Source organism: Lycorma delicatula, chromosome 10 (genome assembly GCF_047948215.1).
Source record: "Lycorma delicatula isolate Av1 chromosome 10, ASM4794821v1, whole genome shotgun sequence".
NCBI lineage: Eukaryota > Metazoa > Arthropoda > Insecta > Hemiptera > Fulgoridae > Lycorma > Lycorma delicatula.
Genome location: NC_134464.1, coordinates 96826638 through 96852749, shown reverse-complemented (window position 1 = coordinate 96852749; position 26112 = coordinate 96826638). Strand labels below are relative to the sequence as shown.

Below are 26112 nucleotides of genomic sequence, written 5' to 3'. Positions count from 1 at the left end.
AAAGCAATGCATTTTCATCATATGTATGATCAAAATAACAGAAATAAATAATTATTATAAGTAATAATTCAAAGTAACAGGTAAAAAATTACTATCTACTTAATATGTACATGTACTAAACTGTATATAGTAAAAAAAAATTTGCATTATCAAGTGATCTGTAAGATTTTGAAAAAATGTTTTAGTACAGTAAATATCACAAAAAAAAAGTTTGAAGGGAACATGGGAATATATTAACTTTTTATTTAATTCATTCATACATATGATTAATAGTAAATTCTAAACACATAACTTTTTTTCTCAACTTTTCTGAAGTATAAACATTTTACTTTTCAACTGTTTTTTTTTTTTAATATCCAGATTATTCCAAATTATTGTAAAAGCTGATCTATCTGTTACTATTTTATTATAGATTTGTTTGTAAGACCTCCTGTATCTAAACAACAAATAATTATCACCTTTTCTTCTACTGTACATTTTCTTTTGTTCACTTAAACTGTAGAAAAGACTACTTTAATTACATTGTAAACAGAAAATGAATTCTCAATGTGAATAACTAAGAATACTAAAGCTAACTTAATTAAAAAAAAGGGCAGATCAGATGGCAACACGATAAAAAAAATTCACTTTGGTAATAATAAAGTGGCAGAATGAATGGGATAAATTATGTTCTAAAATAAAATAAATTTATACAGTGAAGTATTGTAAAATCTTTAATCAATCTCTATATAAACAATATCCACTGAATTTGAAGATATGAATACAAATAAAATAATGAACATTTACAACAATCATTGATAGGTAAAGATTTTCAAAATCTTTAATTGTATACTTAAGATCTTACTAAACCTTTTTATAGTGTTTTATAGGCACATTACTAGCAATATCACATATCTGACAGGTGATACATTAATATATAAATAGATATGTGATAATAGCCTTCTATGGTACTGTTGCGCATTATCTATTTCTAATTGAATTCATTATCGGTTATAAAATATTGCATTTAATAACTGACAGTTGTCTTGATCAATGCATGACAAGTAGTGAGTTGATCAACGTTAATTAATAACGAGCTGATCATGACAACTATCAGGTTTTACACGTAAAGATGGTAATGCACTACAGGCTGTATTGGTTGGGTTACTTGATACATGTAGGTATTTAAAACTGATGATGAATCCATCAATTTAAAACTTCTTATATAAATTGGTAAGTTTACATTAAGATTTATAATTTAGTGTGTTCATATAACATTTCTGTTAAATAGTTATTAGTAGTAATTAAACTTATCAGTTGGATATGTAGATTTTATTATCAAAAAGTAAATAAACAGCAAATTTATTAACTTTCTTCTGATTTTTTTCTTTTTAATAAAAGTCTTTTTATTTGAATAAATGATACTTCAATCCCAAAATGAATTAATTACAATTTTATATGTAAGTAACAATTGATATGTTCATGTGTTTAACTACAGTACGTCGATATATAAATCAAGTATGTGTTAAAGGGTATTCACCTGTTTTTTCTTTAAATAAATAAATAAAAAGTTCAATCAGATTACCTAATCGTGGGTATTTCAGTATTTTTGAGTGAAGTGATTCGGTCACTAACTGGCTTAAGTTGTTGTAATCTACTCAGTTTGCTAGATAGCATTCCCTGGTCTTCAGTAATACTTGACAATGTAGATGGAATACTTTTCAGTTTTTCCTCCAACTAATAAAATAAATCATTAAAAAAATTAGCATAGAAATTCAGCAAATCAATTCAAACAAAAAAAAAAGGAAAAGAAAAACAATTATTTCAAAAATAGAAATACATTACAATAATTATTACAAAATAGAATTACCACTAATAAGATATGTCAAATCAAATACAGCAAAAGCAAAGTAATATTTTAAAAAATACTCACAAAATTTCAAAAATTTATCATTTACTTTTACATAAGATATTACAGTCATATTTGAGTTTTACATTAGAGCAAAAAAAAACTTTTTCTAAACAATTTAGAAGAAACATGTATCATTTTAATTAGTACACGTACAGACAAGTACACTGATTTCAATGAAGTCAGTGTACATGTCCTGAAAACTAAATTCTTACTTTACTTCTAGCTTTTATATATACAGGAAGGACAATGAATACTTTAGGTTAAATTTATATAATATGGTTCTCTCTCTCTCTCTCTCAAATGATATTTGTAGTTTGTTTACTGGCTACTGAAACAGTCTTTTGCTGTAACAGCCGTGGGTAGCTGAAATTCATGAAACACACTGGGGTTCCTTCTAATCAGAACAATATTTCAGGAAAATAGAACAGCAGAAATGATTAATTAATAAATGAATGGGCTAAAAGGTCAGTTTACCCAATTACTAATAACAAGAAAACAATACAAAAATAAACCAAAAAACGTTTTTTATTATTTTATATTTAATTCACATAAAGGAAACATTCAGTGTTATCCTTCTGTTCCTACATTCATGATAGTGTTTAACCGATGAATTACATACTTTTCCCAATAAATTTTTATTATAAAATCATCTGAATTTTCAATTAACAGCTTGACCCTGTTAGATCATTTGGATTTGAAGAAAATAGCATATCTTGAAAATTCTCTGTAATGAAAGGAATCAAATGACATTAAACATGATGGCAACTCAAATGTTTCTCAATATCCTATCAATTGGGAAAGTTTGATTAAGGTAAGTGAAGGCCCGTCAGTCATCTATTATTGTTTGAATTTTAAACAAAAGGATGTTTATTAACTTGATTATAATATTGTAAGATATAACTGCTAGTTACACTTCTGTCAAAGAAATAAAGTTCCATAATCTTTTTTTGTAATCCATGTTAATATGAACTCCAGGTTCATTCAGTTGCATCACTTTAATTACACAAAGATTTTACCACTAAACTAGAGAAATGAGGATCTGCTTCACAGTGAATAATAAATTCCTCACTCTTCTATCAAAGTTATCTTAACAATGCGCATGAAGTAATCAATAAAGGAACTTCAGTTCCTTCAGAATTTTTTGAAAACTTATTCTGGCTACTTGACAGCAGCCTTTCTAAATGACACTTAAGACTCTTTACTGCCTCTGCAACAAGTTACTTGATCAGTACGGCATACTGATCATGCAGTATCACTTATCATTTCTAGTATCTTCAAATGCTATGTTCAATTCACAAAAATATTGATGGGTTGGTGGTAGAGAATTATGAATCGTGCTTAGAATTATTCTTCATGGATGGCACCAGTATTCTCATTGTTTCTCCAACATTACAACAGAGAAACACATTCTTGTTTTGTGTCCTAAAACATCATTATTTTCAACAGATACAAAAATATACTGAACAACAGTTGAAAAAGCAGTTATACTGATCAATTTTACCAACTATAAAATCAAAATTTCTAACCTATTACAGAATGTTAAGCTACATACTGGAGAAACTGATTTTAGTCCACAATATAGTTATGATTTATAAACAAACTGCTATATAATTTTTTATATTTAATATTAAAAATTGATCTAGGGCTTTTCTCTATAAAGAAAAATATATTTCAAATAAATGTGATGTTTTTCCCAGAAAAAACTTTTATACATAAATTAGGCAAGACAGACCTTTATGTCTGTTCAAATCCAACAAAGTCTTTAAAACAAAAATTGCTTTATTTTTTATATATAATATCTAAACTGGTGTTCCATTTAGATTCAAAATGAGCTCCAATTTCATGAACAAGAAGTTAACCATATAATCTGAGCTACATATTTCACCTGAAGTAAGTAATAATATAATAATGATCTTATAAGATCAGATTAATTATATCTGATCTAATAATTTTACTATACTTTAAACAAACTAAATAACAAACCGCAAAATAATGAAATTTTATTTTTAGATATAAAGCTATAAATTATCAAATATGCACCATCTTAATTTCATTTTTTTTTTAAATTACAAATTACAATTAGTGAAAATTTAAAACCATGATAGCTGTACAACTTTTTCCTATTCAAAGTGAAAGGATATTTGATGTGCCTTTGGACGGAAAGACAAGAGGGCAAAATCAAATTATTTGTTTTGCCAATGTAGATGCATAAGAAAAAACAAATTAGTTTTTAATCGAGAGACCTTAAGGGGAGCCGTAAATTATTTTTTGCACAATCTTGTTATTCATATTTTTCTGAGTAATTGGTATAATATTTATTCTTGTATGATAATTATAAATACATTAATAAAATATAGAAAATTATTCAACATGTTGCATATTTCAACATTTAAAAGTTTTGAAAATAAATGTGCTTCATAATTTGTGTTTGACATAGTTTTGAAACGTTGGGTTGGCAGTATGATCTACAGCTGGTCTTGTAGAAAAAAGAGCTGTTTTATTGTATCTTTATTGTGTGCTGTGATAATTTAGTGAGTTGTTTGCTGTTTTTTCGTGTGTGCACGTTTACTTTGTGTTTCGATATACAAACTATATATATATAGTTTAAATATGTTTCGATTACAAACATGCCTAGGTCAAAAAAGGTTTTTAAGAATCGTAAAACACAACATAATTTCTGTACAAAAAATGATCAAAATATAACCTCAACTAGTGAAAAGGGAAATGCTTCAATATGATGTAAGCAAATGTTTCAGTAGAAGCTCTCCAGATATAGAAATGTCAGACTCTCTGCCCCAAGTATAATGAATTCATGAATGTAGATGTTGATAACATAATTATTTCATTATCATTACTTCAAAATATAATATCAGAGGTAGGGTGATGTCAGAGTTGTGGAGGTAATTTGAAAGTAAATTTATCCAAAAGAATTGATCTTGCATCATTGAAAGGGTTTCCTGAGATAAGTGTGATGCTAATAAAAGCTTTTTCTCGTCCTCTATTAAAACCAATTGTGATGATAAAGAACATACTTTATATGATATAACTGTGAGGTTTGTTTATGGGCTTTGCGTAATAGGCAGAGGATATACTTCTGTAGTTATATTGAGTGGGATTTTAAATCTTCCTAAACTCCCTCAATTCAATAGATATATTAAAATTATTAAACATGCTGTTTAATTTATTTGTGAAGAAGTAATGTTGGAAGCTGTAGATGAAGCAATTCAAATGAATGAAGAAAGTACAGATTTAAGTATAGCACTTGACAATACATGGCAGAAACGTGGTTTCATGTCGCTCAATGGTATCGTTACAGCAACAAGCATGGACACAGGTAAAGTGATTGATGTAGCCATCATGACTAAACACTGTAGGTGCAAAAATAGACTGACCAATGAACACACAATTTCTTGTCAGGTAAACCATAGTGGTGTGAGTGGGGGGGATGGAGACCATAGAACAAAGGAGATTTATGAGCAGTCACTTACCCAAAATGTGCGATACGTGAACTATTTAGGAGATAGGGATTCAAAAGCTTTTTCATGAGTAAAGGAAATGAAACTGTAAGGAGATGATTGCAAAATAAAGAAGCTAGAATGCATAAGCCACATGCAAAAAAGAATGGGAAAGTGTCTTCAAAATCTGAAATTAAGGTACAGAGGAATGAAATTAAGTGATGGCAGTTCTCTGAGTGGACGTAATAGGCTAACAGACACAGCTATAATTAATACTCAAAATTATTATGGCTTAGCCATTAGGAAAAACACTGAAAGTTGGTATTCAATTTATAAAACAGTGTGGGCTGAGTTTTTCCATTTGAGTTCAACTGATGAAAAACCTCAACATGGACTATGTCCTCCTGGTGCCGATAGCTGGTTTAAGTTTCAAAAAGCCAAAGCAGAAGGTAAACCATACAATCACTCAAAGCACTTTCATTTACCTGGTGTTGTCATCAGCGAAATAAAAGGAATATTTAGAGATCTATCAGCTAAAGAACTTTTGGTAAGATGCGTAAAAAGTAAAACACAGAACCTTAATGAATTAGTCAGCAGCATAATTTGGGCACGACTGCTAAAAACAGTCTTCATTGGGTTTCAAACACTTCAGCTTGGTGTATATGAAGCCATAAGTACTTTTAATAAAGGGAATACTATCAAATGCTTAGTTTTTGAAAAGATAAGGAATCACTCCCGGTGTCGATTGTGCCCAGGTGATGAAATCACTTGATAGAGAAAGGATCACTGCAGCTGATCGTAAACTGAATGAACTAACAAAAAAAAAGTTTCAAAAGAAAAAAGCAAGGCTAAGAGAGCGTTAGCAGATGTCTTAGAAGAAGAGATCAATCTGCAGGCCCATTGCTTCAGGAATGTATTGACAGGTAAAAACTATGTTTTTAAAACTTTAAGCTCTGTTTTTTGAAAAATTCATTTTTCTGGCTTTATGTACCTTTTTTTCAACTTCTAAGAAAGATACAAGAATGATTTTTTTGTGGGTATTTTCACTTACATACACTAATGTTTAAGGGAAGCAGAATTTCAACTAATCGTGTACAAAAAAAAATTAGAAATTGAAAATCATGTTTTTAAAGCATTTTTTTAGCCTTTTTCTAAAAAAATTATCTCTCTCAACACAAAATTTAAAAAAAAAATTTTTGGAGCAGTTTGAGGGTTTTCCCTCAAAAACTATGCTTTATAAGCTGTTAAATTTCAAATCAATTGAATTACAGGATGCTGAGAAAAAGGAACATAAAATCTTCTAATTTAACATTACAGAGATGGGCAGTATGACTAACCTTAAATAAATAATGGTTATAAATTACATTATTTCATATATCACCTCATAAGCCAACTGAATAGCATTATCTTCCTCTTCAAAATTACGTTTACACAAGGGGCAACATGGCTGCGGCTGTTGAAGTTTCTTTATATACTCACGGTATATATAATTAGAGCCTTTCAATTTACCACCTTCATCCTATTCATAATGAATAAACAAGCCAAAAATCAGTGAAAAGGTTAAATAACACTTACAATTGAACAGATGATATACAAAACAAAACTCACAATTTTTAAACATTATTCTTGTTGGCTAAGTATAGGTATGTAAACCAATTTTACAATAACACACCTGAAAACAGAAGACACAATAACAAAGTTCATAATTCAAAACATTACATCACAAACCATGAAAAATTTCCTAAAAATGCAGGCATAAATGACTTATTTAAACAAAGTCATTATTTTTTAAGTTTATAAAAAATTAATAATATATTTTTTATGGTAGTATACAATAGTATTTACTTGGAATACAACACTTTATATTTAACATTTTCTACATAAATGACTTATTTAAACAAAGTCATTATTTTTTAAGTTTATAAAAAATTAATAATATATTTTTTATGGTAGTATACAATAGTATTTACTTGGAATACAACACTTTATATTTAACATTTTCTACATCTTAATGCATTTTAATTTAAAATCATAATAAGAATTTCAATAATTTACTTAAAATTATAACAAATAAATCTTCTAAACAGAGAATTACAAAAACCATTTCACATACATACCAAATACATTATATTCATCTCAAAGTGTTTAAATCATAAGTGTACATCTTAGGAAAAAAAAGTAAATATAAAACTACTATTGTACTACACAAATGAGAGGGGTAAATATAACAGACCTGTTTCATTTTTAATTTATTCTCAACACTAGCAAGGAGTTTTCCATAATCCTCATTCCCGCATACTTCTTCCATTTCTTGAATATGACTAGATAACGTTTGATTGCTTGTTCTTAATTTATCTTCTAAATGTTGTTGTTTAGATTCTAGCCTGGTTAACTCTTGTTGTTTATCATTAATTTCTTTTTGAGATGTACGAATTCTGTCACCCTAAAAAAAAAACAATAGCAATGCATTTCAGTTATAGTGTAGTACAAATAATTAAAACTGTCAAAAATCTGAATGGTCGATTCAGCCTATGTAATATATATTTAATTATAAATAAAAGTACGAGGTGTATTTATTAAGTAAGAGCAATTTTCAATTTGCTGTCATTAGATGCAGTGGAAACTGATGGCGCTGGTGTAGAATATTTATTTATATCAATGATCATCTGTTTGCAACAGTAGGTTGACATTATTTGTGTTAGTTACTATGTATAGCCGGGCTGAAATAAGTGCTATGATAAATAATCCTGCGAGTTGTAAAGTGCGATCACTAATTCGTTATCTATTGGCGAAAAACAAATTTGCTGCTGATATCCATAGAGAAATTGTCAATGTTTATGGACCCAGTGTTATGTGCAAAGATAAAGTTCGCCAATAGTGTAGTTTGTTTCGTGAAGGAAGAACAAATGTTTACGATGAAGAATGTAGTGGTTGCCCAACTATCATCACAGATAAATTGAATGAAAATGTGAGTGCAGAAATCCATGAAAACAAAAGGCTAACCGTTTTTCAATTAGCAATTGAATTTCCTTGTTTCGGGATCAGTAATTTACGACATTTTAACTGAAAAAACTGGGTTACATAAAGTTGTGTTCCAGATGGGTGCCAAAAATGTTGACAGAAACACACAAAGAAAGACATCTTCCTGCAGCTCAAACTTTTTGAAATGCTACGAAAATGAAGGTGATTATTTATGAAAATACTTTGTGACCGGTAATGAAACGTGGATATCTTAATCAAATGTTGAGACAAAACAGAAATCAATGCAATGGTGCCATTCATCATCCCCGAAGCCCAAAATGGTTAAGCGAGAAATTTCAATGAAAAAGCTTATAGTTACAGTTTTTTTTTTTTGAGATGCGAAAGGGCTATTGCTGATTTAATTTTATGAATGTGGAAGAAATGTTAATGCCGAAATGTATTATGTAACGCTTACAAAACTTAGATGTTCAATTCAAAACAAAAGGTGAGGTAAACTAATCAACAGGATTTACTTTCTCCACAATAACACCAAACCTGACGGCAAACAAAACCACTAAACAACTGTGACAACTTCGTTGGGAACTCTTCGAACATCCAGATCTTGTACCAAGTGATTATTACCTTTTTTCCATTTAAAACAATAGCTTACATTCAGAAGTTTGAAAATGATGAGGAATTGCAAAACAGAGTAATGAATCAGTTTAAATCACACACGGGAAAATTCTTCAGTAACAGAATAATGAAGCTGATATCAAAAGTGTATTACAGTGAATGGCAAATATGTAGAAAAATAGTATGCATAAGTGTATTTTGTTATAATAAAGTTTTTTCTACTTCTCTTATTTCAATTTTTATATCAAAACAGCCCTTACTTAAAAAAAAAAACAAACCTCGTATTTCTGGAGTTTGTAACAAAGTAAGTCTTATACAGCATATAGTGAAAGCACTTCCACTTATCAATGTGTTAAATAATGATGGCAGTAAATATTCAATATATTATTACATTTTGATAGGAATACCTGATTATGAAATTTGCTTTAATCAGTTGAGCCATTTCTACAATTTGAAGCGAGTGCTAAAAAGAAAATACATACACCACATGATAAAACAAGTATCATATTTTATGTGATAAATTTGTTTTTAGGTGATTACTGACTGCTGTGGTCATTAACCCAATAATAGACTGGAGTAAGGTTTACAACCCCTCCTCACAGTATTCTTATTTTTATTTTAAAATATTTCCAATGTATTCTTATAAAATATACTACTTTACTTCTGATCTTAAAATAAAGGTTAAAATTATTTACTACCATTATTTCTAGAACGGATTAACTCTCAGACCTACCACGTAACAGAATGGTAATTTTCATTAATCCTTACAACTCTCTTGTTGGCTGAAAGCCGACTCAGCCATTGACTTGTTCCTATCACATGTCGGCTGGCAGCTGACATTGAACTTCAGTTCAGATAAAATGCATTTTCAATATATTTTACAATCGACATCGTAAAATTTTGATAGTGGACTCTTCTAAACATCTATTATAATATATGGAATCAGTCTCAATAAACTTTAAACAATTTTATATCGATTATTTGAGAGTTGTAACTCAGCTGATTTTAGTAAGGTTAATGTGTTTAGTTTTTACTTTATGTTCGGGTATTAAAATTCTGTCATGGTTTATTTAAAGTAATTGTTAACATTTTTTACAACAGGTCCGGAAAAAATAACCTGGAAGATGATGATAAAGACTTTTTTTAAATTATATCTTTGAATCTATGATTAATGATGAAACTAATCATAATCAGAGGGATGAACTGGATGAAATTTATGTGTATGCAGAAAATGAAAGTGATAATGATTGTGATGAAGGTAATGTAAGTTTAGTTGACAATGATGTGAATATAACAGTGTGTAATATAAATAGTGTGAATAATTCTGTAAACAGTGTAAATTTAGTAACTCCAAGCACAAGTAGGTAACAGATATAAATATTTATTTATCTGTTCGACCTAACCTATTTCCGACTACTGATGAATCTGATGTTCAAAAGAATATAAATATAACTAAAAGGAGAAGAGTCAGCCAAAATAATGTAAATACAGTTAAAAGGCACAGAGTTACTGGTAATGTTAGTAATAACGCCATTCAACAAAACTGGATTACTGTAAACATGAAGAAAGAAGTTCCAGATTATAAACCTTTTATGTTTACTAAACAATCAGGTTTTATCGCTTCTATGTAGATAGGAGCAATAAACCTAAACCTGTAGGTAGGAGCCTACCTGTAGGTAGAAGCCACAACCTGTTAATGAGTTAGACTTTTTTTAGTTGTTCATGTTTGATGAATTATTATTTGAAATCAACAATCATCATATTTCATTTCAGTTGATGAAGGCACAGTTGGTTTCAAGGTAGAGTATTACTTAAATGTTACAATAAGGATAAAACTGACAAAATGGAGACAGAAAGTTTACGTTCTTGCCGAGAGATGTGTGAGATCTTATCTTATCTTATCTTCATATCCGTTCTAAAAGTGGATATATATAGATTTTGTGATATACTATGGCAAGAAACTACAGATAGTTTAGTAAGACCTGATTTGCTTGCCACATGAAGAATTTTGATGTACTTAGTAAATATGCTGGTCGAAAAAGTTCCAGATTGTAGGTATTCCTTGATACTGATTGGTTCTATACAAGCCTGCTGCTAGCATTTAAATTAAAAAAATTGAATATCCATTTAACTGGAACTACAATAGGAAATAGGAATGGCTTACCTGAAGAAGTTAAGAACAAGGCTCTAGTATATAAGGCTAAAACTGAAAAAACAACAATTTATTTCCTTCTGTCATATAAATGATGTTCATTGTTTAGGGTGGTGTGATAAATGGTACATATTAGGCTCAGTACATGATTGGTAACAGTAAAATTAATTGAAAGGAGAGCTAAAGGTGTTTTTTATGAAAATGTGATAAAACCAACTGTTACCACCAGTATAAAAAGAGTACGAGGGGTGTGGATCATGCTAATCATTACATATCAAGCTATAACTTTGGATGCAAGTCTATAAAATGGTGGAAAAAATTATTCTTCTGGCTTCTATAGATTTCAGTTATTAATTCATATTTTCTGTTCTCTAATTCAAATTCATACAAACCACAAGAAATACAAAAAAAAACTTTTGCCAACCTGCCAAAACTTGTTGGCAATGTAAGAAATCCAGACCAAAATAAGAAACCACGACAACCTTCCTCTAGTGACACAAAAGACTTTACTTATTTACAAGAGAAAAGTACCTCCAAAGACTGTGCTGTGAGTAATAACAGAAAAGTACCAAGTGGAAGAAAGGAGACAAAGTTTTACTACAAAAAATGTATAAGAAAACCTGGTCTTCATCTGGAAGACTGTTCTGAAAGGTACCATATACCCTCAAGGACAACAAGTTTCACCAATTGTATGTAAAATTTATTGAACTTTTAATCATGTTATTAAAGTAATTCAATAACATAATACAAAAGAAAACAACATTATTATCTGGAATTTCAATATGTAGTTCAAAAATCATGTTTAAGCTAAATTGAAGAAAAAATAATGTGATCTGGTGAGGTGGCCAAGGGGTCAAGCATATTGATAGATGTAAGGGTTAAAATAGATTTCTATGATAAAATTTAAATAGTTTATTATGTACAATAAACTCATAAACAGTAAAAAAAACTAATAAAATACAATCATAGTTTAAACGCACTCCAGTGAAGTACCAATATTTTGTTACATGCCTAAATTTTCGAAGTGTTTAAAATTTAGAAGATATATTTAGATGTATGTATGGGGGATATCTCTAAGTAAAGACTGCTGGAAAATTTCTCTCCTTAAGGTTGGCAAACCTGTGTCATTCATTGGTAATGTACACATTGCATTGTTGTCTGCAAGTTCTTGTAGTATCTTTGATTATGTGTGTCATTACGTTATAAAATGGATAGGAAAAGCTATGTTGCTGCCAACTGTGAAATACGTGGTCATACATTTTTTAAACCATCAAAATGTTAAGCTGGCTGCAATTCATAGGCAGCTTGTTGCTGTGTATGGTGATAATGTAATGAATGAAAGAAACGTCCAAAAATGGTGTGAAAGGTTTAGAAATAACGGAATTAATGTGCATGAAGAAGAACATTTGCGGAGGCCCTTGATAATCACAGAAGACTTGTTGAAACGCGTCGATGATAAAATCAGAAAAGATCATCGCTCACAATTTCGAACCTGGCCCTTCCTTTCCTGATGTTTCAAGAGCTGTTTGTTACTGGTCACATTGTTCATGACCATTTACACTTCAGAAAGGTTTGTGCACGTTCGGTGCTGCACGTATTAATGGAACATCATCACAAAAAGATCCAAATAGGTTCTGCTTTGAAATTTTTGATGCACTACACAGAAAAAGGTGATGAGTTTCTCATTCAATTGTTACCGGCGATGAAACATGGATTTTGTATTATGCGCCAGAGAGAAAACAGCAATGAAATAAATGGCGTCATCCTCAATCACCAACCAGACCAATAAAGGTCAAGCCACAGTTATTTGGACACAAACTGATGGCCACAATCTTTTGGGGGACAGTTTGGCATACTGCTGATTGATTTTAAGCCACGTGGAAATTATAAATGCAGAAGCCTACTGCAAAACTCTACATAAGTTACAGTGCACCATTCAAAATCAGCAACTTGGGCAGCTGGCCGATGGCATCGTCCTGCTGCACGGTAATGCAGCAAGTCCAACACTGTGATTTATTGAGAACATTTGGATTGAAAATTTACAATCACCATCATATAGTCTGGACTTAGCTCCTTCTAATTACCGTTTGTTTGGGAAATTAAATGGATTTTTGAGTGGCAAGCAATTCGTGGGTGATGATTAACTTAAAAATGTGATAATCAGTGCCTAAATGACCTGACAGCAGAAGAATATGATGAGGGTATACTGAAGCTGGTGTATCACTATGATAATTGTCTAATTCATGTGGTGATTATATACAGAAATAGTATAAGAAATGTAGATTAAGAGAAATAAAAAATATTTATAAAGTTTTCAGAATAAATTTTTTTACAATGAAAGTCTTTACTTAAGAGATATCCTCTCATATATTTATTGTTTATTAAGATATAATTATGTTACAAATTTTGTGAAAAACCCTACTGTTGATAAAACTGCACAATTAAATCCTAAAAGAGCTGAAAGCACAATTTTAACTTTAATTTTTAAAATGAAAAATAATGCATTATTTTTTAATATTTAACAAAGAAAGCTAATTACATTTTTTTGTTTGCTAAGTCAATTTATATTATATTTAATTGTAATTTCTTTAAAAAAAAATCTGATGTGGACACCATATGACTTTCTTGTACGCCTATTAAATTACATATACACATTTTTAAAATAATGAAAAGTACATAAAATTTTATTTCATACTTCTGATATTTTTTCTTTTTTTTTTATCGTTGTTATTGAATTATTTATCATAATTTTTTTACAATCAAAGTTTAATAACTATATTATAATTAATATAATATAATATTATAATTATTATATTTAAATTTAAAAAAAGGAAATTAAGTCTGTGATTCAAACTGATGTGCCTACCCCTTGTAAGATCCAAATTTCATTAATTTTAATTAATGAAATTTGGATCTTATAAATTTTATTTGGGTATAACTCTGGAACCAATGAAAATAAGTACTACTTATGATATATTGTCCAAAAGCTCTCAATGAGGGCTTATTACTGCAGTTAAGAAAAATCCTAAAATCCAATTTGTTTGATTTCGGACATTTTTGGTTTAGTCGATTGCAATCAAAAGCGGAGGTGCACAACTAGATGTTACAACAGTCCTAAATCCAAAATTTCCACATCCTATGGCTAATTGTTTTTGAGTTATGCGAGATATACGTACATACAGACGTCACGCCGTAACTAGTCAAAATGGATTCAAGGATATTCAAAATGTTAATATTCAAAATTTCCGTTGAAATCTGAAAACCTAAACTTTTCCTGATCACAATACTTCCTTTACTTCATACAAGGAAGTAATCAATCAATGTCTACATTGATGAATGAATACATTCATGAATGAATTTAATGTTTTTACAAGGAAAGCTAAGATGACAGTAATTTTTGTAAATTTAAATCAATAACCAAATTATAATAATAAACATAAACATACCAATCTGCTAAGGCACATATCCAAATGCTGGCTGATATTCTTTTCTGGCACATTTTCCAATAAATGTTTAAAAGTATCCTCATTTTTTGACATCCTAAAATAAAAAGATAATCCATTTCACTAAATGTGCTCATAAAATTATAACACTAAAAACTAACATCTATATCTTTGTCTAGTGTTTATAATATCAATAGCCTTATCCTAGGTTATAGCAAGCTTAATATTGATTAATAGCAACAGCTTCATATAAGCTTTAAGCTCTACACAAGCTCAATACTCAAGCTTAATAGCTTAAATCCAATTTTATTTTTAAATACAAGATTGCATCTTCTATAATTATAATGGCAGTAATTATTACTACTAAAAGAAATTAAATCACAATCACTTTCTTAAAAGTGTCTCCTTTAAATCAATCAGAAAACCAAAATTATTGGTTACACATCTTTTCCCTATAATATAATTTTTATTATCTAAGTATAAATTTCTATCTTTTGGTTCATTCTTCTCTAAATTGTAGTAGCAAATTACATGAAATTATAATATTTTTTTTTTGTTCTGCTTTCTTTATTATTAAACTAATAATTACTAATCATCAAAATAATTATACATAGTAATCTGCCTTTAGGCAGGTTCCTTGCACCAAGTCCATCTCCATTTTCATATTAAGTATTAGTTCCTGGTAGCACCAGTTCTCTGTAGGTCATTTAATTTTTACACTTTTCTGCAGCTTTTATTGACCCTTTTATCCTGTTTTAATCAAAACTTCTCCTCTAACGATATATCCCAACCATTTAGCTTTTCTGTTTTGAATAGTTCTGATTAAGTCTCTACTTTCATTAACTCTTCTTATTTCTCTTCATTTTTCACTCTCTTTTCATTTAATATTCTCCAATCTCCTCCATGTTCACATCTTAGTACAAGAAATTGTTTCCTTTTTTAAGTAATTTCTTAGCTATGGTACTTTCACTGTTTTACTAGTTCAATTTTTATTTCTTTTGTATAAAAATTCATTCACCTTATTTCCTCCGATCCTCATACTTTTGTTTTTCTAATATTTATTTTCATATCGTATTCTATCATAACGTATCAGCCACTGAATATACAAGGAACTTTTATTTGTATATTGTTCTCAAGTTCCATGTAAACAAGGAACAGATATAATGTAGCCAAATTAGAAAATTAAGTCCTGCATAAAATACTTGTACCAGTAAAAGATGAAATTATATCTTTTACATAAAAAAGAATAAAAAATTAGAACGGCTTTACGTGTATCCTAGAATAAAATCAGAAATAATATGAGGAAAGATGAGAAACGGACAGGGTATGTGGAAAAGTGGGAAAGGAGTGAATCATTAGAAATACAATAGATATGGTAAGGGATAAAAGGAGACATATTTGCAGTACTGACAAGGTCCAGTCAATCATTGGTGATAACCGAGTGAAGAAGGCACAGGATTAAGCCTCATCCCAGAGGTCATGAACTCATGAAATTAGTTACTATCAAACATACTAAGTCAGCAATAGCATATGACAAAATGAAATCAGGGACAGATGCAAAGAAGTATTAGGACACATCAAACAAACACTTGGCAGTTCTCAGAATTTTAATGCTATCTGTCCCTCAATTAAGTCTCATAGTTACCATTTTATTGCTGGGTTCTAATTAATAGCTCATCCTGCAGTAATATTTCATGGATTTAAATAACTATAGCTATACTTAATACTTAATGCAGGATTTAAAATGAAAAAGTTGTTTGAATATAGCTGAAAACTCTGTAATATCATGTAAATCAATCAATTAACTAGCTGATCAGGATTCACCACTTTACTTGCCTGACTGTCTAGCCACGGGGCTCAACCCCTGGACCCTGAATACGTTTGTATCCTCATCTTTGTGAAAATATTAAGTACTTTACAAAAATATTTTAAGAAAAGAAATATTAGTGCATAGAGAATACTTTTCTGAACATTTTGTGTTTTTATATTTAAAATAGGCCTGAGTGAGTAGACATAGAATTTAATAGTTTTTAATAAAAATAGAATGTTTAACACTAGCCATATTGATAACATGGAGTTGGCTTCTTCGTTTAGTCTTGTGTGTGTGTGTGTTGTGTTAAATGCCAATTCAGCTGTTGCTATTGGTGCAGAATGAACTACATGATGCGTTGGCCAGATGCACACCAAGCCGCTAAATAAAGAATCTTTTTTTTATTGCCAAATATTAAGTAATAATCCCTTTCTTTTATTAGTAAAATTAAATAAATAATATTACTACATAATAATAAATAAAAATAGTCTATATAAAAATAGAGTATCCACTTACTACCAACAACTGTGAGTATTAATTATTCAAGCGCTTTCGGATTATTCCTCCATCATCAGGGATTACTGATTAATTATGAATTTTATAGTTGTGCATATAGATTTGTATAAATAGGAATTAAAATGAAAATAAAATTTAAAATTATTATGCTCATAACAGTAGATTGTTAAAATATAGTTGTAAACATTTTACAGACAAGACGTTTTTCTTTTAACGTTAACTTATTTTAACTATTGAAAATCAACTGTTATGAACATAATAATTTTACATTTTATTTTCATTTCAATTCCTATTTATACAAATTTATATACACAACTATAAAATTCATAATTAATCAGTAATCCCTGATGATGGAGGAATAATCTGAAAGCATTTTGATAATTAACACTCACAACTGTTGTTAAGTGGATACTCTATTTTTATGTAAATTGTATAATAACCAACGGTGCCAAATGTTCAGAAAATTAAACAAAAAATAATCTATAAATTAATTGACAATCAACTACTTCTAGCAGGACAGTCAGCTAAGAAAGAATCGCCATGGACACCACCATTGGTTCACTATGCGCTTAGCAGCTAAAATAAAAAATTTGAGCACACATAACAAACAAACCCATGTACTACCCTATTTTATGAGAAAGATATAAACATAATTAAGCCAGTCCACAGGTGGAGGGGATGAAAATCACTAATGTGGATATCCCAGTAAAATTTTCAGCTTCATGTTTAGAATATTATCTCTAGGGTATTATTTTCAATGTTTTTATAACTTTCAACCAAATTTCAGCAAATATTTTTTAATATTATATTATAATTTAACAGATTGAATCAAATATTCTAATAACTAAAGTAGTAAAAAAAAAAAACTGTAATACGAAACAAAATTTTTCCCTTTGTATGTATTCTTCTAAAAATAACTAAAATAATTAAACAAAAGAAAAAATCAAATTTATATAATTAGTAAGGGAGAAAATATATAAATTTGGTAATATATTAAATAAAATAAATAAATATACTTATAATGATAAAATAATTTTAAAAAACTTACAGTCTTTTTATCTCGTCTTCAGAGGCAACTTTACGATCCAAACATGAATCTAATGAATTCTGAATTTTATTCACCTCAATTAAATCATCCACTTCCTTATTAATTTCACCTAACTCTTCATCCATCCTGTTTTATTTTTAAGTAGAAGAAAGAAGAAATTAAATATTAACAAGAAATGCAAGAAAACAAATTCTCTTACAGTACAGTAATGGTACTTAAAATAATAGTGCACTATTATTCACAGAAGAAAATATTCTGGAATATCCGATATAGTAAATTCTTAGTGAAGGATGTACCAATACAACCACAGTAAAAGAATTAGGCTAGTAGGGAAAACCTCCGGACAAGAAATGTAGCAATTTATATTTTATCATATTTGAAGTTACAGAAACAAAAAATAACTTAAGATTAAACATTAAAAATAAAAATTAAGTATATAAAAAAAAATTATTAGGCTTTATCTGGTATTACATAAGCTGGATCTTCTAATCCCCTTTAAAAAAAAGTTTTATTGCTGTTTTATTAGTGCTTTTATCAATCACTGACTTGCCACAAATAAGGAAGACACAGGCCAAAATGTGTTGGGGTTCCCAACACATCAATGAATGAAACCCACTTCTGCCGAAGCATGGATGAATGTCATCTGCATGCCAGGACTACCCAAACCTTTGCCTTCGTTTTCACCGATTTCCATAGTGTTTCCTATACTGGTCTTTGCTGCTATTGGCTTCTGAATTCAGCATAATCATAAGGATTTGCCTTTATTCTTGAAAAATTCAGGATAACTATTAAATTTCCTGTATATATTTTGACAGTATATATACCAAAAATATAGCATACTGCAACACTATACACAAATACAATATAAAATACTATATACAATTTACAATATCTCACAAATAAAGAAATAAAACATAGATGTTATAATAAACATACATTTTTTGCACCAAAAAAACATAATATAACCTCCATCTAGGGTCGCTCTGATCGGCTTCATAACATTTCAACTCTCATCTTGCTGCAATCTCTTAACCAATAATTGCTGACAACACACTCCGGAGACAGGAAGGCTCAAGTTAAAGTAGGGTCCCAACATATCACCGAATGACATCCACCCCCTAACAAGGCAGGACAAACATTACCTCCATGTTAGGACTATCCGTAATCTACGCCTCTGCTTCCTGACTAAATTCTCTGGATCAGCCTGGAGATCTCGTCTGTTATCTAAGCTAGAAGTCATCTTGTTGATGATGTTTACATCCAGCAGCCCCATCTTCAGGAACACCTCGTCCTTTTTTCCCTTCACCTTCTCAGTATGGCCACCTAAAATCATTTGCTCTATTTCTAACAAAAAGATAGGCCCTAAATCACTCATGGCCTGTCAGAAATTGGGCAAAATCATAGTTAACCTCATCCCTGCTCCTTCCCAACCATGATGCAATCTCAGGGATAAGCCTATATGTTTATCTACTCTTGGTAGCTATCTCCTACCTACTCTGCTACTGGTTCAGGAGCAAATTGTATGCCTCCTACTTCCTCTTCTCCCAGTAATATTCCACATGTAACCAGACCAGCAAATCGACTGTTAGTACACCTGTGTCCACCAATAATGCCTCAGCCAATACAGAGCAGTATCCAGAGCACATCCTTAAAGCCATCCACATCTCCTTTTCAGACGTACCCTGAACAATCAGGACACGGCCATCCGCAAAGGCCACCGGGCTACTCTCTCCAGGTAATTCACACTGTTATAGACTACATTCCAAAGAAAAAGGTCAATGATAGAACCCTGAGGGACACCATATGTCACATCAAAGCTGGTAGACCCTCCTATGTAGCAGATATTCTTGAATTACTCTGTAGAGACAGGGCTCAACACACTCGATTTTCAGGGCTTCTGAAACAGCCATCCCTGTGATGCTATTAAATGTGTTCTTCATATTGAGCAGAACCAAGGCTGGAATCAATCTCCTCTTTCGTGTACTCGCAGCCGCCTTGTTAACTATCTGCATCACCTGGCTAACTGCATCCACCATAGACCTGCCCTCATGAAATTTGAACTGTTGAGGGCTAAGACCATCATGCTAGCCTTCAGGCACACTGCCAACATTCTCTCAAAAGGTTTAGGGAAACTGTTCAAAAGACAAATAGGTCTGTATGTGGTCAGATCATTAACAGCTCGCCCCGGCTAACTCAACACACCTAGACAAGATTCTTTCCAATCTGCAAGTATCCTCTCATCAGGAATTTGAAAGGGACTGCTTCAATGACGACTTGCACACTTTAACTGAAAATTAACCAACACTCATCCTTTTAGTTGCTCAACAGTTCAAAGAGACAGTTCCTCAACAGAAAACAGCGAGATGGTGTCAACAGCAATTTCTTCCCTGATTGTCACAATTACTTTAGGGAAGAGTATCTTTATACTGGCCCTCAGTTGACACTCGGTAAGCACAGGCAATCTGCAGTGTTTAGAGACATCTAATAATATTTTATCAAACGTCTGTACAGCTCATCACACAAATCTTACCATCTCTCCCTCTTAGCATTACTAATGATCCCTTTATAAACCTTCTTTGCGTACTTATACAATGACTCCACAGTAATTGCCAGCTGCACATTATTACTCCAATTAGCTCTCTGGAACTTTTTCAGGCATTCCCTCGTGAGACCACCACTACATGGCCTTTCTTTTATAATTCCCCTTGACAAGATGAGTTCTCACTCTTCTTTGAAAATCTTTCAAACTCTCTGTTGTCAATCTGTGCTCCAGTTTAGCTGGAATACTATATTTTAACCTCATACCTTCCACGGAAATTTTCAGCCTGTATGAGGACTGCTGCCCAACCCTAGTCACTTCTTCAAAAAAAATCATATGATGGTCACTGAGCATAACCTCCACGGCAACCAATCATCCCATGATCCTATTAATGTAGCATGTCTAGGCCAGTCAGATTTATCCAGGATTGTTCACTACACCAAATGTTGGATTTTCTCCACAACTGACACATATGTATTCCCATTGGCTATGTGTATCCAGCAAGAAGTCCTCACCACTTGCGTTGCTCCTACTGCCATCAATATCTGGTGACTTGGCATTAATGACACCACTGACAGTTACCAGTTTTCACAGGAACCTTGCCACTAAAGCAAACAAGACCATCCACAATGACCCATAATTTAACTAGCATGGTGTTGGGGGAGTGATACCAGCTGAATACTACAAAATCATCAATGTCCACCCAGACAAATCCTACACCATTGCCAATGTCCACTATTGGCATCTCAGACCCCAGAAAGCTGATAGGGACATCACCGGCAGAGTCCAAGATCCATGCCCCTCCAGCTATGGCCACTATGGCTCAGTAATCAATATGATTTCAACTCCTCTTCTAACTGCAGTTTTCCAACATCCACTGCATGCAGACTCCTATTAGCATTTACTTGTGCTACTTTCACATGAGGTCACACAATGTCACACTATGGCCGTCCTTTCCACTAATGCAAAGTCCTTTCCTGCATATCTGTGCACTGCAGGCTCCTATGACCTGGCCTACCACAGTTAAAAGATAGGTCAGACCTGTTCAGTCCTTTACACTTACCTGCAATGTGGCCAGTCTCCCAACATATGTAGCAGTGCTGATCATTCTCCCCAATGGCGACATGGCACAGAACCTAACCAATCCAAATATGGACTTTATCGGCCATAACATTAGCCACAAGTGCAGACAATATAACAGAGACATTTTTTATATCTTCAAATGCCAGCCTGACCAACAAAATCTTGAAGTCATCATTTGGTCTGACTACCCTAGAGATACCCTCCTTTATCTTGGTTTCTTCAGTACTCAAGTCATTACTTCACTATTAAAAAATCAATTATTCCAAATTTCTCATCTCTAAACTCTTAAATATTGCCTTTCAATTTTTTTGATTAAGCATAATCAAATCTTTAGAAAAAACTAAACTTATTTTACAGACATTTTAAATGAATGATTGCAGGAGGCAGCAAGTATGTTACATATTACATAAACTGAAGCACAACTATGTGCTTACACCAGTTCATTCTTTGTAATGAAATGTCATATTTTATTAGTCATAAAACTAATAAATATTAATAATAGATTTAAGTTATGGTATATTTCAAACTTTACCAAACACTAACACAACTAGATTAAAATACAACAATGAATATGAATAATTATACTGACTTGTCTCTATTTTTTTGTAAATTTTTTATCTGCTTATCAATATCATCAATATTTACACTGCTCGACTGCTCTTCTAATTCTTTATTGATTCTTTTTAATTTATTATCAAGAACAGCTATATTCTTTGTAGACTGAGAGACCTAGAAAAAATTAGGTGTATTTATGTGTAAAATGTTATAAACAAAAACTTTGTATCATATTTTATACTGTTCTCAAGATAACAAGTTCATCCTATGCCAAACTCAAGCTTACAAAAAAAAGATAAAGGCAAGTAGAACCAAGTTGCAGTTTTCTCTAAACTGAACATACTATTATAGACTGATATGCCAAAACCCACTAAAATACAGGATATGTTGATCTCTAAAAGTGATTCACATGATCCCTACGCCATTATAGACTGATATGCCAAAATCCACTAAAATACAGGATATGTTGATCTCTAAAAGTGATTCACATGATCCCTACGCCATCACTCTGTTCATCCACACGGATCAACTTAATAATGAACTGTCAGAGTACACTAACAAGTGTCTATTGACCCTCAAATGCTATACATACATCACAGCTAAATAAGAAACACTTGAAAAATAGTTATATTTTTCTTTCTTTCTTAGATTATTCATGAAGGGGCTCCAAAGCACTACACTTTTTGTCTGAACATTCATAACACCTAATTCAGTAAACAAATGATGTGAGATATATTTGGTATACATTAGCATGATCTTGTGGAATTGGGAATAAAGAAAAAAGTTCCTTTTTCTGTTTGATGAATTAATTCACCATAGAAGCTTACAGAAATGCGTGCACATGGGAATATAGAAATGTAATTTGCAGCATATGAAAAAGGCCATGCCTGAGTGGGATTCGAACATGGGATCTCCGAATGAAAGGCTGAGACACTAACAATCTGCCATGGAGATTAATTTTTTACATTCAAGGATTTGCATTTTTGTAGAAAACAAAATTAAATTTGAACAACATAAAATATAGTTCTACTGGGACTGACCAGAGGAAATACATTTTTTATCAGTTTTTGTTTCATGCATAAGCCAGACTTAAACAAAAACTTATCTATAGCTTCTAATATCCCAAAACCTTTATTTCAAGAATGAAATAAATAAATGTAAATATACTGAATGTATATGAAATCTGAACAAACAAATAACATAGTTCTGCACACTATATCTTTCCAATTGAGTTCATCTTTTTCCCCCATGCATTTTAGCACTTTCTATATATATATATATATATGAAGGTAAGTCAATTATTATCTGCAATGTAATTATAAATTTTATTGCAATACAAAGAGGAAACTTGCATGTACATCATTTTTCAACATAATCCCCTTGCATTTCAACGCACTTGGTTCATCGTTGCACAAGCCTCCTGATGCCCTCATAAAAGAAGGTTTTCGGTTGAGCTGCGAGCCAGGAATGCACCGCTTCTGTCACTGTTTCATCCAAGGTAAATCGACGGCCCCTTAATGCCTCTTTGAGTGGACCAAACAAGCGGTAGTCAGAAGAGGCAAGATCAGGACTATACAGAGGACGAGCCAGTATTTCAAAGTTGAGTTTCTGGAGCGTTTCAGCAGTGCGGGCAGCAGTATGTGGACGGGCATTGTCGTGCAACAACATAACACCTTTCGACAGCATTCCTCGGCGTTTGCTTCGAATTGCAGGCTTCAGCTTAGCAATAAGCATCTCATTGTATTGTCATGCCCCTTTCCTCATAATGTTCCAGTACTGGGCCTTGAGTCCCAAAAAACCATAAGCATCAGTTTTCCTGCGGACAGTTGGGTCTTGAACTTTTTTTTGCAGGGCGAATTTGGATGTTTCCATTCCATACTCTGCTGTTTACTCTCTGGCTCGTAATGATGGATCCATGTTTCGTCACCAGTGATGATTCTGTCTAAGAAGATGTCCCGTTCGTTACCAAAGCAATCCAAATGTTTTTGGCAGATGTCCAAGCGCATTTGTTTATGCAACTGTGCAAGTCGTTTTGGTACCCACCTTGCACAAACTTTATGAAACCCAAGTCTGTTGTGGATGATTTCGTAGGCAGAACCGTGACCAATTTGCAGAAGATGTGCCACTTCATAGTTACTCGTCTGTAGAAAACCGTCTCAAGTGCATGCTCAATGTTTTCCTCATTTGTGGTGGTAAACAGTCATCCGGCTCCTTCATTGTGCAAAACGCTTGTGCGACCATTTTTTAATTTTTCAATCCATTCGTATACACTCCGTTGCGGCAACACACTGTTCCCGTACTGTACCGAAAGTTTTCGATGAATTTCGGCCCTTGATACACCTTCCGACCACAAAAAACAGATCACTGAACGTTGCTCTTCTTTGGTGCAAACAGAAAGCAAACAGGAGCAGCCATGGTTAATGACAGGGCAACGATAATGGAACTAACCTAGCAGCATCAGACCTGCACAGACATAACAACAATTAAACCACGCATGTGTCATCTATGCAACATGACAGTACTACCAACATAAAAAAATATAGCTAAATTGCAGATAATAATTGACTTACCCTCATGTGTGTGTGTGTGTGTATATATATATATATATATATATATATATATATATATATATATATATAATATACACAGGCTATTTGGAAAGTAAAATTTGATTTTTATTAAAAAAAAACACCAATTTATTACATATATCTTATAGCTACTTTTCTACATAACTGCCATCCAAATTAAGGACTTATCATATCTGTAAACAAGTTTTTGGATATCCTTATCATAAAACTCTGCTGCCTGTGAATTAAGTGAGGTAATAACATAGTTTTTCAACTCATCATCATTTTCAAAACAATGCAACGCTAACCATTCCTTCATTTTTAGGAAAAGGTGTTAATCACTAAGAGCCAAATCAGGCCTGTATGGAGGATGGTTAAACAACTCCCATTTGAAACTCTTGATTTGGTGTTGAGTGTGTACTGCAGTATGCAGATGGGTGCTGTCATGAAGAAAAACGATGTCTGAATTTAGTATGCTGCGTTATTTGTTTTGTATGGCCTTTATTAATTTCTTCGTCTTAATGGTAAGTTTCAGCATTAATTGTCATGCTTCTTTCCATAAAATCAACCAAGATTACACCTTTATGGCCCCAAAAAACGATGCCATCAGCTTTTTTGAAAAAAAATGTTTGACGGGCGGTTACGGGATTTTGAGAACTGGTGTGTCCCCACTGCATTGATTGAGATTTTTTTTCTACATTAACAAATTTAACCCATGTCTCATTTACCTGTTGCAATGTGGTCCAGGAATTCATCCTTTTCGTTACATTAATGATAAAGGAAGTTTAGTGCTGACCCCATCCTCTTCATACAGCACTATTCACAATATGTGAGGAAAAAATTAGGATAATTCTATTATCGTGAATCGACAATTTTTTCAAATTTTCATATCAGCACTTGCAACAAATTCATCTGTGACAACTGAAGATTGACCACTTCTTTCACTGTCATGAATGTTTTTTCGACCTTCCCAAAACATACGGCATCATTGTCTTACTCCACAGTCATTCATGATATTCCCTCCATTCAACTTTTCACAAACAGTATTGCTACCCCGACTCCTTTGAGCAATACCAAGGATTGGAATTTAATTTCCAAATAGTCCTTGTATATCAATATTTTCCACCATATTAGATACGTATTTCAAATTTGTCATCTGAGTAATTAGGACATATTTTATTACGAGTGGTGATTTAATTTTAAAAAGATGGAGCAAAGGACTTGCATTAAAAATGGAATAAAATGTAATGAAACTGTGAAGATGTTGGAAAAGGTTTTTGGCAAGTATGTTATTTTAACACATAGGGTTTTTGAATGGAACAAATGATTTTAAGACTGTAAAAACAAAAAAAATGGTTGGACATCCTAAAACAACTACCAATAAAAATATTTACAAAATAAAGGACATTATGAACAACTGTCACTTAGAGCAGTTAGTAAAGGGATGGGAATCTCTTAC

At 31.7% G+C, this 26112-nt stretch overlaps 1 protein-coding gene across 2 annotated transcripts in view; it reads right to left on the bottom strand.

Moving 5' to 3' along the window:
- Positions 1 to 26112, bottom strand: part of rad50 (DNA repair protein rad50) — a 111702-nt gene that overhangs the window by 37397 nt on the left and 48193 nt on the right. For both annotated transcript variants that reach the window (XM_075376780.1, XM_075376781.1), the window contains exons 10-15: positions 22121 to 22260; positions 17910 to 18035; positions 14539 to 14632; positions 7580 to 7789; positions 6728 to 6865; positions 1565 to 1716 (exon numbers count right to left, since the gene is read on the bottom strand). In XM_075376780.1, the coding sequence (XP_075232895.1) occupies positions 1565 to 1716; positions 6728 to 6865; positions 7580 to 7789; positions 14539 to 14632; positions 17910 to 18035; positions 22121 to 22260 (860 nt within the window). The remainder of the gene's footprint in view (positions 1 to 1564; positions 1717 to 6727; positions 6866 to 7579; positions 7790 to 14538; positions 14633 to 17909; positions 18036 to 22120; positions 22261 to 26112) is intronic.